General features: G+C 47.1%; 1 protein-coding gene and 1 long non-coding RNA gene across 2 annotated transcripts in view; one reads left to right on the forward strand and one right to left on the reverse strand.

Moving 5' to 3' along the window:
* Positions 1-3,382: 3,382 nt before the first annotated feature.
* Fyn (FYN proto-oncogene, Src family tyrosine kinase) overlaps positions 3,383-17,676 on the reverse strand; it is a 215,799-nt gene continuing 201,505 nt past the window's right edge. Inside the window, exons 14-15 of the mRNA XM_023722326.1 lie at positions 16,418-16,549; positions 3,383-4,960 (exon numbers count right to left, since the gene is read on the reverse strand). Coding sequence (XP_023578094.1) covers positions 4,752-4,960; positions 16,418-16,549 — 341 coding nt within the window. The 3' untranslated portion in view covers positions 3,383-4,751. The remainder of the gene's footprint in view (positions 4,961-16,417; positions 16,550-17,676) is intronic.
* LOC111818393 lies at positions 7,063-12,294 on the forward strand. Its single transcript, XR_002822393.1, has 3 exons — positions 7,063-7,104; positions 8,413-8,619; positions 11,339-12,294. It is a non-coding gene; the product is annotated as an uncharacterized LOC111818393 (long non-coding RNA).

Raw genomic sequence — 17,676 nt, forward strand, 5'->3', positions numbered from 1 at the left:
CAGCAGAAAGGTTTTACAGACTGAGCTCACAGGGCCACGGGAGTTCCCCTTGGTCAGGCAGCAGGGTGTCAGTGCCATTCAAATCCACAAGCTGAGTATACCATACAGCCAGATGGTCTGGGTAAGTAATTTTACATGAACACAAAGATGGCTGTCTTAGGAAATGGAATGTCAGGCTTCCATAAAATTACCAAGCCAAAATGAGACCTCAAAGTCACTGTAAGACTATGTATCATTTAGTGTCATTTAGTCCATGCTATCCTCAGCTTCTGAGGTATGGGTTTATCCACACTGGTGCTGGGATGAGTCTTCAAAGTATCAATGGTGTTCACTTCTGGCTATGGATGGGGCCTTTACGTCCCATCTCGAAGATTGGTGACCACACATTCATCATGGGCAGGGCTAGTGCTGAGGGCAGCGGGCAGTAAATCTAGGTGCTTAGCAAGTTCTTAGGCAGATGTGTCATTCGAAGACAAACCATCCATCCCCCAGATGGTGGGCATCTGTCTAACACTGATCCATCATCCGATCGGCCATAAGCTCATCGTTGGCCTAGGTGCGAGGAGGAGGTAACAAGATAGGCAGTTTCTGTTCGCGAGACACAGTCTGGCAGGGAAACACATTACAAGGAGAGCGATATTATTAAATCTATCTATGGTACCAAATACATAATTTCAAGTGTTGCAGTATTTAGAAGGAGCATGGTGTTTTGGCTGTTGGGAGAGCAGTAGTTTGTCATTGATGACCTTATTAGGATGATTCTTGACACACTGAAAAGTCACTCGTTTTTATTTCCAGCCTCAAAATTACAGTTTTTTGTGATGCCAGAGGATTGAAGTCAAGCACCTTACCACTGAGATACAGCCTCAGCTCCCCATGGGATTCTGAATATTTTGCGTGTTGCAAAACAATGAAGTATGATTTAGTTTATTAAGAAAATTTCTTTTTGTATTTCAGAGACATTAAAAGTACTATCCCTTCATTACACTCTTCTACAGTTTTAATCAATTGTTGAGAATAACAGTATAATTAATAACGCTTTAGTAATAGTCTTTTTTTTTTTTTTTTCTCAGAACCAGGGATTGAACTCAGGCCCTTGCACTTGCCAGGCAAGCACTTATTCTACTGAGCCATCTCCCCAGTCCTTGCTTTAGTAATAGTACCATATCCTACCATATTGTTTTTGGAATCAAAATTTGCTTGAGGTTCCTTTTCTTTCTCTAAAATCAAAGGTAGTTTTCTTCCCTCTTTCCCCATCTTCCTCTCCACAGATGTTTTTGACAATCTAACTTGATTTTAACATTCCAATACACAATGGTAAGAAAGCCAATACAAAGATTATCTAAGTTCATTACAAAACCTTTCAGGAACAAATGAGCCAAACACGGTGTTACTCAAATCTGTGAGGACACCTGCCTGCCCGAGGTTCTCTCGTCATGACAAACATAGGTGTCATCCCCTTTGCGGTGGACTGTAGTATAACCGTCTGCATGCCATTAAAAACCTCATTTGCTTTCAAGATTCATGAAAAAACCGTTCCAATTAATACGGTAGAAATTGTTGAGGCCCCATGGGAACCTACAATTTCACAGTTCCAGTGCTGCTAGAAAAATCCTGTGCTGCCAAGCATTAGCCCCAGGAGGCCTCTTGCCTTTCTCAAGGTGGATACACACCCTGTGGTGTTGTCAGGAGCCCTTCAGTCGCGTGGCTGTCTGAGGGAGCCTTCAGGCAAGGCCTTCGCTTTTCTCCTGAAAACACTTGCTTCCTCTTGACACACAGCAGAGCCAAATGCGTCTTTCTGGTCTATACCAGACATAGCATGATTGGGCACCCGCTTCTACAGGGGCTCTTGGTCCTCGCCATTTGCACACCCTGACTGAAGCAGCCTCTGGGGACAGCACAAGCTGCAACCAGAACGGGGTGAATGGGAATGTTCCTGTTGCACTTAGGACGCCCGGACTTCATGAACTTTCTTTTCCAGTAGGTTCATTATTTGAGTTTTAAAGAGACAGTTGACCAGAGAGGGGCCCCATTCAGCACCAGTGCCCAATGGCAGCTCTCCCAAGGGAACAAGGCACACTTACTCAGGAGCACGTTACTAAACCCATTCAGCACTATCTGACCCCAGCTGCTAACTTTCTTCATAACAAGGAAACTTTGGCCAGGGAATGTGATTTCCCTGCTCAGAACTTCTACAGTGAGTGGGGGAGAGCGGGTTCCTGGGAGGTGGTGGGGCCTCCTGGAGGTGACCTCCAGATGGGCTCTTGAAAGCACTTCAGTTTTTGGAAGAAAAAAAAAAAAGTCTTAAAAAACCCTTAACTTCCCTCATTTCTTTGCATTTATGCTTTCTTTTTAATCTCACTCTGCAACCCCATTTTCAGCATTTCAGAACAGCCCAGCACACTATTCTTTGGCTTGAAAACACTTTCATTTTCTTAGAAAATGTCTGTTTAAAACAGGTTTTCTTTTCTTTTTTTCTTTTAATGAGTTAAATCACGAACAAAAATGCTCTAGAGAATATTTGCAAATCCATCCTTAGTGGGGTGAAAAGATTAGAAATAAACTTGCCTTTCAAAATCATCAAGAATGTGTTAGTGGCTTGCCCAATAATATGATAAAAATTATGTGCAATAAGATCGTGGCATTTTTATCAATTTAGCAATAGTATTAATACCAAAACAATATCATCATGTTTTGGCTAATCTGAGAAATCTTTGTTTTACCTTTTTTAGTCTCTTCAGATGTTGGAAATCCTTTCCAAATACAAAGGTTATTTTAACAACAATAACACTGTCTTCTTCGTGTGTCTCCATGTGACATCACAGGCTATTAGAGCTGTAGGAACCTAAGAGGTAATCTCACCTAACCCCTTCTCTCCATACAGGCCAAGGTCAGCTGCTTGCCTTAAGCCTAGGGGTGGCTCAAGGTGCCAGAGCTACCATTGGGCACAGCAGCCTGGACAGTTGGCTGGGCACCCACAGCCCTTTGGGTGACACCTGGGTCTCTCCTAGTGCTGCAGCTTCCTTAGAGAAGCAGACAGACACTTGGAAATATGCTCACGATTCCATCACAAACAGACTTTTCTTGTAATTGCCTCTTTCACCTAAAAACTGGACACAGCAAATTCCAGTCAGAAAGTGTGATAAACGAAACGTTAAGGTATGCCTAGTGTTGCTTTCAGAATCCTCTGAATGAGTTAGAAAGCTGCCCAACCTGTTGGGGGCGGGGCATCTTCAGAGGTTTTGAATGTTTCTGTCTTTTGGAAATCACTGCACAATGGCTAAATCAACCAGGTGACTCCCATACCAGAGTAGTCAGAGAACTACTAGAGTACCTTTTGTGATTTAAACAAATGAACAAAAAAAATTCAAATGTAAAATGCTCTCTTTTAATTACTAAATTAAGAAAGTTAAACAATTTAAAAATGTAAACTCACAAATAAATCATAACAAAAAAGAGTTAAGACTCCAGGGTTGCTACTTGGTATTAAAAACTCAATAGAAATCGCATTTTTGATTTGTTGTTGTTAAACATGTAATTCAAGGTTGGTACAAACAGCAACTAAAAATGTAATACTTTTTTTGTGCATCCCCATGAAATGTAAAGTAGTGCATAGTTATTCCACTGAACTCTTGAACATATAAAGTCATTCATTGGCAGTACAGGACATTTAAAACACTTATTTTACAAAGGGACATGTACAACCCCCCCCCCACCTTCCCCATAAATTTTAGTTGCATGAGAAAGTTTAGTATGTTGCCAAGACTACAATACTGTGGGTTTTAGACCATTTAAATGTGGTTACAAGATTTATTAAATAAAAAAACATTTGAAACATTTCGGCATTCGTATTCTTATACAAGAAGTTTGTGTGGTATCCATCTTCCAGTTCTCTTGGCAGGATTGGACGCTTGCTTAGATACACTCGCTTTTAAGTTTCAAGAACAAATTGAAGCAAGTTGGAGCAAACACTGGCAACAGAACCTCTGAACTCAGCTCAAGGGTTCCTGAAAAGAGTCAAAGTAATAACCACCTAGTATAGTTGTGAACGCAAGAAGTGCAATTTAAATGAACAAAAAGAAAAAGCAAAAGCAATCATGCCTTGTAAAAACAAAACAAAATCGAGGCTGCTGGATTTCCGAATAACACCAGTGCTTTGATGCAGGTAAAAATCCTCCCACTGTGTCCTGCAGCTTCAAGGCCCAGGCTGACCACGGCTCCACATAGCACCCACTTGGTTTATCTACAGGGACATATAATATATAGATTCATATTTATAAAAAAGAAAAAAAAAACACCTGTCCTGATTGGTTTTTGTTAAAACATGAAAAAAAATTTTATTGTTTTAGACAAAGAGGCCACTTTTGGAAAATAATACTTTTTTTAGTTGAATCAGGTGAAGACAGAGTTAAAATCACATAGGATTTGCATTTTAAAAAAAGGAAAGCACTAGGATCGTTGGCACTGGAGTAACTATTTACACTGAACAGAGGTTTGGCCTTTTACATAACATCGATACAATGCATTTTCCAAAGTCTGAGAAATAACAAGGTTCTGTCTCGTATGCTTCACAGAGGAGGTTTGGATTTGGGGACAAATGTCATTAATGAGGGCCATGGAAGTTCATCAGCTTCAGAGTCACATGCAATCTGATCCTGGGCGGTTCTCGCTGCTGGGCAGCTGGCTACAGAATTGAAAGCTAATGGGTAGGGGCGGGGAGCCTCTGGGACAAGGCCTCTGCAGACCGGCTCTCACAGGTTTTCCCCAGGCTGGTACTGGGGCTCCGTGGCGGTAAAGTAGTCTTCCAGAAAGCTCTGTAAGTACTCAAAAGTGGGGCGCTCTTCCAGGTCCTTTTTCCAGCAGTGGATCATGAGCTCGTGCAGAGAGATGGGGCAGTCCTGTGGACAGGGCATCCGGTAGCCGCGCTCCACCTGCTCCAGCACCTCCCGGTTGTTCATACCTGCGAAGACAAGGGCAGTGAGAGCAGGCCAGGCCTTGGCAGCCACCTCCGGAGCTCCCTTTCTTCTACTTTGTGCCTGCATGTGATGAGAACAGGGGAGGCCTTCGCCATACTCAAGGCTGCCTTTCCTGAGAAGCCACAGCCCTGCAGACCAACCCAGGAACGCACAACTCACTTGTGCAGAAACCTGACGATGAATCTCAAAAGCGTTCTGAGAGAGAGAAGCCAGACACAGATGCAACATACTACATGAGTCAGTAGTATGAAATCCTAGCAGAGGCTGAAAACCACACTGACAGAAAGCAACTGCTGGCGTGTCAGGCGGAAGTGGGGGCTGCCTGCTCTGGGTCAGGAGGAACTGTGTGGGGAGGCCAGATATCTGCAAAGGGCAGCAGCAAGCATCTCTGTGTTCTGGGCTTCGTGCAGTGTCTGCCTTCTTTTTCATAACCCTTGAGAAAAGTATAAAACAAAACGAGGCAGGGTTACAGACCTGGCCCATGGACGGTGGTCTGCCACCCTTTTTCTTTTTCCTTTTTAAAATGCATTTAGCACAGGGTTTACAGGGTCTCACTACACAGAATGGACTCATAGTGATCCTCCTGTTGTCAGCCTCCCAAGTGCTGGGATTACAGGCGTGCACTACCACACCCAGCCTCAATTGCTGTCTCAGTCAGCCCAGGGATGGGGGTAGGGGTTGGGACAGCATGCTGGGGCTCAAACCCCCATCCCTGCATATGTCTAAGCAGGTGCTTTTGTCCGCTGAGCTATCTGGCCAGCCCTGTGTCCTTTTTCTATTGAATGTGTGTGGTGATGGGTTTGCTGAAACTCACTTCCGTGTGTTTTTTTTTTTTTTTTTGGTGGAACTGGGGATTGAACTCAGGCCCTTGTGCTTGCCAGGGAAGTGCTTATTCCACTGAGCCATCTCCCCAGCCCTAGTGTGTTCTTAAACTTACAGCTGAACTTTATTGTATGTAAAATAATACTCCAGTTAAGCAGACAGAAAGGAATAAACCAGACCGAAAACAAATAAACCCCAAACAACCCATTGAATACTCCATGGAATGAGAGTGTGCTGTTTATTGTCCCTGTAAGGTCCATTTCTGAACTTCATACATCAGTTTGTCTCATGCCTAGGCAATCTCTTGCCCCACTCCCTGGGAGCGCCATCTTGCTAGCATGGCTGAGCACTGTCCAGCTGGGTGACCACCCTTCCAGCGCCATGAGGTTTAGTGACTTTAATGAGGAGGTGGTGTCTCCAGCACCAGTGATCATGAATGATGCCGGTCAGGCCATCTGTCATTGTTGTAGGCCTGACCCCTCCTCACCTCCAGGCAACTTCCTTGGGGGGAAGCATCCAGGTGCCCAGCGCAAGGGTGCCTCAGAGAGCACCAGCTCTTCTGGAACACAACTCCATACACTGGCCTTCTGGACAGTACAGGGAATGCCATGTCTTGAGCCCCTTCTTACAAAACCCAGGCACTACTCTCCATCCCCCCCCCCACATCCGATGCCTCAGTTCCTCATTGCAGCAGGAGATGCCCCTGACCCGTCTCCCGTCTCCCCCCCCCCCCATATTATATTCTGCCTTCTCCTGCCAAGATCTTATATGTTTTGGCTACTCCTCCAACTTTTGACCCAGTTAATCCACAAAACCAAGAACCCGATTTCAAGTCATAGACACTTAGATTTTCTCCTGTCTCTCAGGACTGGCACCCACAGCCTGTGTGTGTAGCTCCCTTTAAATTTTAGGGAAAGAAGGCAACCTGTTAGCCAGAGCCCTGCTGGCCTGGGCTGAGGTGCGTGGTACACAGTGGAACCTTGCCCACCCAGGCACGAGGCACGCAGACTTCTGAACTTGTAGCCAGGTCCCTTTTGTTGTGCTGCACTTTCAGCTGGGGTATCCTGGTTCCTCCTGCTGTGAACCATGGCCATATCAGTCACTTGCTATTCAAGCCTTTTTAGGATAATTCCTTACCCTGTGCCATTATAATAACTGTCTTTGCTTTTTCTTTTTCTTTTTTCTTTTTTTGAGACAGGGCCTTGCTATGCAGTTGAGGCTGGCCTTGAACTCGCTTTGCAGCCCAGGCTGGCATCAAACTCATGGCCATCATCTGACTTCAGCCTCCTAAATGCTGGGATTACAGGTGTGTATCACCAGGTTTGGCCTCCATTACAATTTCTTAAGGTGATAAAACCTACATGCTATTTCTAGTGGAATGCAGTGCCTTTCAGTACAGCTGCTGTAAAACAGCCTTTCTCACAAGCCAGGAAATCCCCTTGTTTTGGAGAGAGAGGTGTGACACAGGCAAGGAGGCTGCCTCGGGCTGTGTGCGCCTTCACAGGCCTCCTTCCATCAGGTGTGCGGGTGTGCGGGTTTAGAAAGAGACAGCATCCCCGTAGCTGCTTACACCAGTCCTGGCATCGATACAAACCACCTGCTGCAGGAAGCAAGCCATAGGCTGGACCCCTTGCCTTACACCCTCCTCCACAGCCTGAGAACTCAAGACCCAGGCAGGCCCGGGGGGAGAAAAGGCAGCCTTGTCCGGCTGAGCTCTTGGCAGCCAGGGTAAGATTGCGCCAGCATTTCCTTCTCCACCATTCTGAAGTCCAACAAGTTCCGAAAACCACCAAGTTTTTGTAAGTCACTTGGCAGCAAAGTGGATCTGCACTGGCTACAGGCTTGCCGTGATGGGAGGCAGTTGCCTGTTCTTATCCACACTCTCCCAGGGTGTCATATAACGTACGGTCTCCGCGTTCCACTGACTTTCTAAACAAAGTCTGATTCGGTAGCACATCTGCTCCTGAGGGTTTGGCAGGGAAGAAGCCCTGGCAGGAGAGATGGCAGCTTCTTCATCCCAGGCAGCCCAGAAAGGTCAGGGAAAAAAGTGTAATCACACATCAGAATTGGCATTCTCTGGAGTGTGGGCTTTGCTGCCTATTTAATAGTCTTTAGTTGCATAATATATCAGAAACTACAGAATCTGAGTGTGCAGGAAGTCCTCTGGTTCCTGCCCCTGCCAGGCAGGAGGCAAGGCAGGCGAAGGCCTGAAGCTCCTCAGAGAGGACAGGCCCTCCTAGTGGTGTCCACACCCCCCACAAGGCCTCCAGGGCTTGAATCTGGCATGGAGACTGTGTCCAAAATGGCACCACAGAGTTTAATGAACTACTCTCCTGTGACTCTGGGGAGCCAATGTCAGTAAATGCTTCATTTCACTAAAAAACAAAACTACGCAAATGAAGTATTGCCCTTAAAAGAGCCTCCTATTCAATTTCTGCCAGTGGAAACTTTAATTGGCCACTTGGGTCAAGCCTATTTTTCCAGTGCTCAGCCCAAGGCTCGGACACAGCACATGTGGCAACTCAAGCCACAATGTCACCTCTGCCGTCTTGTCGGCACCCTGTTCCTACTCTCGGCTCTTCTCCTTTCTCTTTCCATGCCTTCTTCTCCCCAGTGCAGGGAGCATATGTAAGCAATTCTGTGCACTGGGCCAACGAGAAACATACCCATGACGGCTCTGCCAGAGAAGTGGGATATTCAACACTGCACTTGGCAGACAGCGACAAGTTGACTGAGACTCGCTCTCAAGACCGGCTCTCTCCCCACCGCCTCCTCAGGGCTGACCTGAGGCCTGAGCCCAAGCAGGTTCTCCCTGTGGCAGGTAAATGCAATGTGTCTACTCAGCAAGGTTTGGGTTAGTTGCTTATAAACATTAGCTCAATTAAGTGCACTGTGTTAATATTTTAAAAAAGCCTCTGTTATAAAAACTTTGAAAATCTTACAAGAATTTCAGAAAAATGCATTTTATGCTACACACCATGCTAAGGATGGACTATTCTAAAGATAAAGCAATAAATCCTCCTCCCTGAGGTCCGTTCTGGGAGCCTTCTGTCACACTGGATTCTCCACTTTTAGAGATGGTAACACTAGCATCGTTTCTAGTGGGTCTGCCCGGGTCACTGCGGGAGAGACTGTCCACGTGGCCTGAACTCACTTCTCGGCTAGATCGGCTTTCCTGAATCCCTCTCGGGTTTCCTGCAGCAAACCTTAGGGGTAGAGTTCCCAACAGTCACTTTGAGATGCTGACTCTGCGCCTTGACTCCCCTCTCTCTACGCATCCCCAGTCCTCTCCTTCGCACTGCACATGAGGCCCATGGATCCTCTCCTCTTTTCTTTCAGATTCTTGAGCAGGGGACTCAAAATCGCTTTCAGGGGCAGAGACCTGAACTAGATGTCACTTCTTGACTTTGGGCTTCGCATCTCTCTCCAGAAGCTTCCCATGAGCCCAGTTTTTCCATTTGTCAGCACAATGCCTCAGTAGTCACTTTGCCTTCAAGTCTTCGAGAAAATGTGTTCCGTGGAGGAAGACTGTGTTTTATCACTTTCCATTTGTACAGCTTCCTTGTACAGACCTCCAAAGGGCCATACCTTCACATCAGGAGCTTTAATTGTTTTCTGTGCTTGTTTTTGTCTGGGTTTGACTATGGGCTACATAAACCTAGACTTTTGTCCATGTGAATGAATAAATTTCATTTGCAAACAGCTTTTTGGTCACAGGGAGCAACACAACATTGTGCATGAGGGTTTCCGTGTGAGGCACCTGTGGCTCTCTTACAAACCCTGCAGAAGGCCCTGGCTCCTGGGCTGTGGGTGCCACAGGAAGGAAGTGGAGCTAACAGGCAGGCCCGGTGCACTCACACGCGCTCACAGTGCAGAGTGTCCTGCACTCGCATTATCTCAGGGTGATCAGACTGTGGCATAATATCAAAGTAAAAATCAGGCACAGAGAGATACTGATCAAATAGTATAGATGAAAATAAAGGGCTGATCTTGAGAAGGTACAATAATTACTACCTTTGTTTTTTTCCCCCATCTTAACAGATAACCACCAGGTTTTTATTTATTTTTGTATTTTAGGGAAGGGTCTACAGGGTGGTGTTCAGGGTCTCACTACTAGATGGGACTCGTAGTGATCCACCTGTTTACAGCCTCCCAACCACCAGATTTTAAAAAATTAAGCTCACTGTATTAATAAACACAGAAATGAAGACTGAAGGTGCCATAATACACAAAGGTTATCGAAAATTGGTAACACAGGATCACAAAGAACTCCTTTGTCCCAAAACATAAGTGAAAAGGTGAGAGTGGCTGACAGAGGCTGGGATCTGCACAGCTAAGAAGGAAGAACAGCAATCTAGGACGTCCCTCCACGGCTGCCCTGTGCACACACATGCTGTCCTCTCTGTGGCTCACCAGCCAGCTCCACTAGTCACGAGAAACCCTGTAGGGGAGGTGACAGAATGACTGTTGTGCATTCTAGGCAGGATGTGCCATTAGAGGGAGCACTGTGGGGTGAAGGGAAATCCAGGGGCTGTGGATAGGGTAGCACGTGCAGAGGACTTTGCACCCCAAGCGGAGGTCAGAAGTTTTTGCCTACTGCTCATCCTCCTCCTGCCTAGCGTCCTAACTTCTCATAGCACGGGACATCAGTTCCATCAGCAGGTTGGATCTAAGGAATGTATGTTTGCAGTTCAGGGCTCTATGGCAAAAGGAGGACTGTGGTGGGACTTGTAATTCATTAAGCAACGTGTTCCTAGTTCACTCTTTTCCTTCATGTCTTTACGCCATTATCAAGTGATTACATGCATTCAAAAAGGTCAAGCAGCTGTCACCTCCTGAAAGATGTCAAAGAGCTTCAAATACATGAATGAATACTTGCTTCAGAGAACATTCTGGTTTCTCATGACCAGTGGGGCTGGCTGGTAGGCCGCAGAGAGGACAGCATGTGTGTGCACAGGGCAGCCTCAGAGAAATGTCCTAGATCACTGCTCTTCCTTCTTAGTTATGCAGATCCCAGCCTCTTTCTGCTTGCCTATATGCCAGACACACAGGAGCAGGTGTTCCACTAAGGGCCAGGGTGCAGCATGGCCAGGATGCTCCCTAGAAGGGCACTGGAACATGGTGTCCATTTCCCAGAAAAACTCTGAGGACAGAGGTTACCTCACAGCCAAGAAAATACAGATTTGGACTATGTGTGAAGATGATGGGCTGGAATTAAAAGGTTTTTTTTTTTTTTTTTTTTTTTGTGGAACCAGGGATTGAACTCTGATCCTTGCGTTTGCCAGTCAAGCACTTATCCTACTGAGCCAACTCCCCGGCCCCTGGAATTAAAAGGTTTTGATAGCTACGGTCTGAATTTAAAGTTCCTGTTCTAAGAGCTTCATAGATTCATTCACATCCATTCTCTTTGTCTCTCATCCGTCCATCTGTCTATCCATCTATCCACCCACCCACCCATCCATTCACTTATAGAGTCTACTATGCGGTGGACAGCATGGTGGGCATTGGGAAACATGTAACACCTTCCTTCTTTCTCATAGGTGGAAGAGCTCCTGGGAAATATGCTCACGTGTATATTTTGATAGAAATTTGCCAGATGTCACGGAAGCAAGCGCAAGGTGCCACCTACTTGGCCTGGGTATGGGGAAGTTTTCACAAGGAGATGACATTTTGGATGGGCTTTGAAAGATTCTAGGCAGAAGAGAGACTTGCATGTTCAAGACAGACATCATAAGTCTGACTATGCTAGTCTCCTGCTCAGAGTCCCTTACTTCCCATCCACAAAGAGCAATAGCAGAAGTCTTAACAATGACCAACATCCAATGTATTGTGTTTACTTATGTTTGTTTAGTGTTTGTCTCCTTCAACAATGACCAAAGGCCATATCCGGGTGCCAGGGGCCTCCTGTGCTCCAGCCATCACCCTTGCTTTCTGCCCTGGGCATATGGCCTTCCCCTTGACACCTGCCTGGTTTCCTGTGGGTCTGCAATTGGAGGGCACCTTCCCAGTGAGGTCTTTTCTCACCACGCTTCCCTGACGTCCCCCTACCCCTTCATTTCATTTTCTCCCTATCAATTCCTACCAGCCAACATCTAATATATTTTGTTTATTTATTTTTATTTATTGTCTTTCTCCTTGAAGAGGAAAGTTCACAAGGGCAGGAATTTTCATGTCAGTTTACTATTCCAGTCCTGGTGCCTAGAACGGCAGTTGGCATATGGTAGTTGTTCAATAAATATGTGCAGGCTGACTGAAGTTAAAGGCCTAGGAAAGATACATGAGAAGAAGGCTCTGGAGTCAGTATGCGAGGCAAAGAGAAGCCCTGAACATTTTAAACTAGGAGAATGAGGTAGTGAGTTTCTGTTCTCAAGCCTAACAGTTCTGCTGGTGACAACAACAGTGTCGTGGTGACAGAGGGGCGGCAGGGAGAGACTGCCAACAGGACATCCCACGAGATCACTGCCCAGGAAAGTGACAGCTTGGCAGGGGCACAGGTGGGAAGGCACACAGGGAAAGGGTTTGAGAGAGGTTTTGAAGGTGAAATGGTAGGTTAAAATATGTAACTGATTTCTGCATTAACCCCAGGAAACTGCTTTTACTTAAATGCTTTCATTTCTCATATGTGACAGCTTATCAGTATAAAATCAGACCTAATTTTCATGCAAAGAATGGCTCAGAACCCTGGTGTACAGAAGAGCAAGCCGGACTACAGTGCTGAGAAAGCGATCAGGCCAGGCTGCTGCAGCAAGGCGACCCAAGCTGTACTTTGGATCGCTGGCCGCCTCTGTTACAGAGCGTGGGAGCAGTGCCTCTCCTTGGTGAGGTGCGGCGACCCTGCTGCACGGCCTTTGGCAACTGCAGCACCACACTTCTACATTTCTTTGGTTTCAAGGCTCTAGCTCAGTTCAAGCTTATTTTCCTTTCCTTCCTTTTTAATCCATTCCTTTCACGAAATGTGCTAACTAACCAGCCAAGCCAATGTCACTCTGACCGCTAATGTGCTTGTCCTCTGCCCAGTCACACTTCTCGCTCCACCTACATTCCTACTCTGAGGCTCACTTTCAGCCTGGTATCCACGCCAGTCAGAAATGCCCAGGAAGCTTTCACAGAAGTAACTAGTAAGTTGCTCCCCTTCCCCACCTCCATCTCACCTCCCAGCCAAAGGCCTTCTCCTTGTGATGGGAGGACAGAGGGCCTGTCTCGGCTGGGGAAGAACTTAGAACACTGTACCACCACTTACGACTCTTGGAAAAAAGAATTACTTGAAAATGTAGTATAACCAGCTGAGAAATTACTGTATCAAACGTAGAACAGAGGGAAGTTCTTGGAGAGTGGGAGAGATGACCCCTTAGCACATGCTTGTTGAGCTGGTCACGCCAACCACCATTGAGAACATGCAGGAAAGTCCTTTTCCTACAAGGACATCTGGAGAAAGCTTAAGGGACCTTTTCTTTCCTCAGAATGGTGATCCTCTATGAAGGTAATAATCCTCTAACTGCAGTCACTCTGTAGAAGCATCTCTCTTACAGAGTTTTCTTTCACAGCCAGAAAGCAAATTACACACGATTACAGCTAAGTTAAAAAAAAACAAAACCAAGCAGGGTGTGGTGGTAAGCGCCTGTATTCCTAGCTATTTGGGAGACTGAGGTAGTAGGTGGCAGATTCGAGCCCAGCCTGGACAACTTAGCAAGACTCTGCTTAACAATAAAAATGAAGAGGACTGGAGCACAGCTCAGTGCAAACAACTTGTGTCCAGTCCACAATACCACAAAAGCAAAGTCACTGAGCACGCACCCAGGGTAGGGAACAAGCCTGGACACCACTCTTCTGTGGCTCTCAGTGGTGAAGAGCAGCCCATGTTACCCCTCTTCCCTGATAGGATTCCTTGGGGCCCAACGTTTCCCTGGGGCAGTGCACTGGACTCCTCAGAAACAGCTCTTGCCCCAGGTGTGGTGGCGCATGCCTGTAATCCCAGCACTGAGGAGGCTGAGGCAGGAAGATCACTGTGAGTTCAAGGTCAGCCTGGACTACACAGTAAGTGAGACCCAGCCTCAAAACAACTCAAGCAAGCAAGCAAGCAAGCAAGCAAACAAACAAACACCAAAATCTCTCAGCTCTTCCCCCCTTTCCAGAACATCTCCCAAGTGTCACCTCACTTGCTCTCTACCTCAGACTCCTTTGAGGCTCCCGGAACTGGCTCTGTCCTTCTAGAAGCTGGTGCCTTCTCAAGGACCAGGTGGACCTGGGGTTCCACGCTACTCCTTCCAGGGTCTGGTTCACTTGCCTTTTTCCACAAAGCCCTTGGTCCCGCTGTCACTCTGGACCTGGGGCAGTCATCCAAGCCCAGGGCACATCAGCAGCTGCTTACAGATTCAAATGGGTACAGTGCACCAAGCTCAGCCTCACTCACATTCCTTCACCATTCCTAGGAACCCTAGGAAGCCCTTCAAGATCCCTGTTGTCTATCGGTACCTGAAGCAGGTGCCCTAGCCCCATTAAGAGAATTAGGGTTAAACTCAAGTGATCCACCTTTAGAAAGACTTCCTCTAATAATAAAAAGTCACAAGAGGGGCTAGGGAGATAGCTCAGTGGACTAAACACCTGCCTGCCTAGCAAGTGCAAGGACCAGGGTTTGATCCCCACTACTGCATGCTGTGCCGGCCCCACACTGCACCGGCCACTGAAACTGGGCATGGTGGGGCACACTTGTAATCCCAGTGCTGGGGAGGTTGAGACAGGAGAATCACTATGAGTCTGAGTTATGTAGTGAGACCCTGTACCAAACAAACGATTTTTTATAAACGTCACAAGAAAGGTTCTTTTCTGGAGCTGACACGTGCTCTGCCTGACTGGAGCTTCATGAGTGCAGGGGCTACATTGATTATTTGCTCACTCTTTTCCCTCAGTCCCCTAGAACAGTGCCCTGCGGGACCGAGACTGCCTGAGTTGTACTATTTCCCAGGTTGAGCAAATGCTTGGCACAGTTCAGGCTGACTGAAGAGAGGCTGAATGAATCCCTGTCTAGGTTGAGAACGAGGCCATTTTCTTTACACCAAGTTCCTGCCTGAGGGGAGCCTCTCTGAAGCACACCTGCCTTCCCTCTCTGAGGCCCCCACCTCCACCCCTTTGTCTCAGCTCCTCTGTGTGACCCCAAGAAACAAAAAGCGGCTTTGTATTACTTGAAGGAAAGGTTTTACAGAAACGCAAAATAACATTAACCTTTAGCCTCTTACTTCCCCCTTGCATTTAACACACCGGGTGATTTTAAGCCTAGGGAAACCAGGAAGAAATTAGCTCAAAATGCAGACAATAAAAAGAGGTTCCTTCCCATCTTCAAAATCCTGAGACTGGCACATTCTGCCCCCCATGCTGCGCTGCAGCCCCCCAGGGCAGCCCTTTCTTCGGCTCTGGTTGGCTGTTCCTGAGTCTGCCCACTGGAGTAAGCCACAGCCACCACAGCATCAATAAGACTGACTTCTCTGCATTTGCAGATGCCTGGCGCTGGGCCTGCGGAGACGGACCGTGTCGGTTTCCTGTGGTGTCCACCTGCCCTCCTGGGAGGCTCACTCAAGGCAGTCCCAGCCCGGGAGAGGGAGGCCCTCTTGCCAGTCTCCTCCTTGTGTTCTCTGATGATGACCATAATCACACAAAATGAACAAAAGGGATTACACACTAATCGGCTCTTGCTGGCTCCTGTGACTGCAAAGATAGGATTACAGACCCAGGATTTGTGAGAGACCTACATTCCTCATTAATCTCCACTATCAGTTCTATCACTGTGTGGCTTTTCTCCCTAAAGCTCCCTTTTTAGCAGGGAATGAGGGAGAGCTGTGGTCTTTTTTCACTCTGCAGTAACTAAAAAATATGTCCTTAACATTTCAAAAAGCAGATTGTCTCCATGCTATAACCACTAAGTGTAGCGGTGAAGCGGCACACGCATCCTTTATGTCTCCGGCTGTCTAAATTAACACATTTAAACATGGATAACCTCAACTCATGGTGTCTCTGGAAAGCATGAATCTGATAATTCAGAAAAATTCCTAGGCCCAAAGACCCGGCCTCCTCGTCCTGCTCTTGCTCTCGTGTAGTCTGCTCTGACTGTCAGCAACAGGCGGCAAGTGGCCTCTGCACTGTCTCCGAGTGCTGCTGCTCTCCAGCCATCTGGAGCAGGAGCCTGCAGAGAGAACAGGTCCTGGCATCTTCCTGCCAGGTTCACTCCTCGGGTCGGTGCTGCAGTGTGATCAGAAAGCAGCAGGCGCTTTGCTCCTTTCCAGACACGCCTGCCAATGCCACGCGGGCAGCGGCTCTGCCAGGGCCATTTCTGCTCTGGGGGCCACAGTGAGCGCTCTGACTGAGACAGAAGCGATCCCATAAACTGTGGTGGCCTGAAGCTCTCCTCCTGGCCACTAACCACACTCCTCCCGGCAGGTGGGTCACAGTGGCTGCCTGTTGGCATGCCATGGCAGCCCCCAGCTCTGCCTCTCTCTGGCTAAATACCTGTTCGTATTCTTCAAACTCCTGCTTGGCAGAAAGCTGGGCTTGGGGCTTAGAAAGGCAAGCTATCAGAGTCAGATGCTTGAGAGACCACCGCAGGCCCCCTTCAAGCGCCCTGCTCTTACCTGGGTATGGCACTCTTCCTTTGGTGACCAGCTCTGTGAGTAAGATTCCAAAAGACCACACGTCAGACTTGATTGTGAACCTCCCATACAGCGCCGCTTCGGGGGCCGTCCACTTAATGGGGAACTTCGCACCTGCAGAGAGAAGAGCTGGTTATGCCAGGCCGCCATCCTGCGCCGGGCGTGGGGAAGGGAGGAAAAGCACGTGGGAGCCTCTTTCCGGGAGCAGGCTGAGAGAGCAGGTCATGAAAGAAACGAAAGGTGAGTAGTAGTTTGGGATTGAGAAGATGTGTGGGGTGAGCCTGGCTCTGTGACCTTAAGCAAACTAGTTTAATTTTTCATTCAAAGAACTGGACTTCCAAGTCCCTTAATACCTCACTGCACGGCAGGCGCACAGGCTTCTTCAACTTGAATCTATGTGTCCAGTGCTATAGTTTGGTCTGGAGGAGATTTCCTGACTTGTGATCTAGGAAACTGATTTCTCTTGTTTTGAAATAATGCCATACTTTAACAAACACACAGGGGATTAGACCATCCTGTTACTGTCATGGATCCTGTTATATCATAGCATAGTTTGGTCTTAGGAGTTGCACAAAACCCATCACCCCAGGGTGGAGACAGCTGATGCAGCCGTGAGTTAGGCGAACGGGCTCTACTTCCCCAAGGCCTCCCACACAGAAACGGTAGCAGCTCCCCTCCGTTCTCTCTTCCCCTCACCTTTCCTCCCTGGAGTGGCCACCATCGCTCCTGGGAGCCTTTTCTTCTGCAGTGATGATCCCTTCTACCTCCGTACCTTTTTTCTACCCAGCCAGAGAGGAAGCCACTAAAGTTTGTTCTTTAAACAAACAAGTCTTCCCTTGGGGACTATGGGATGCATCTCTGGCTTCTCGACACCAAGGAACAACATTCATGCTGAAGTCACTAAGATCACATCTTTAGAATTTCTCTGATCATTAAAGGAATCCTGTTTCTAGACCAACCAGAAGGGCGGGCCCAGCTCTCTGTGGCGCTAAATGAGCAGAGGGAACGAAAACGAACTCAGTGGCTGTATGCACATATTAGGCTCAGCAATTATAGACCAGTTCCATACATTTCACTGAACAGCCTGAAAGAAAAACAAGGAATTTTTATTGTCTACATAAATATAATTATATCTTTAACACACATTAATTAATTATGGTTGGGGGTCATAAAAATCATACAAAGGCTGACAAAACAGAAATTTTCAGGGTATTTTCTATGAAAAGTCACTATGCACAAAA

Source organism: Octodon degus, unplaced genomic scaffold, assembly GCF_000260255.1.
Source record: "Octodon degus isolate 3935 unplaced genomic scaffold, OctDeg1.0 scaffold00090, whole genome shotgun sequence".
Taxonomy (NCBI): domain Eukaryota; kingdom Metazoa; phylum Chordata; class Mammalia; order Rodentia; family Octodontidae; genus Octodon; species Octodon degus.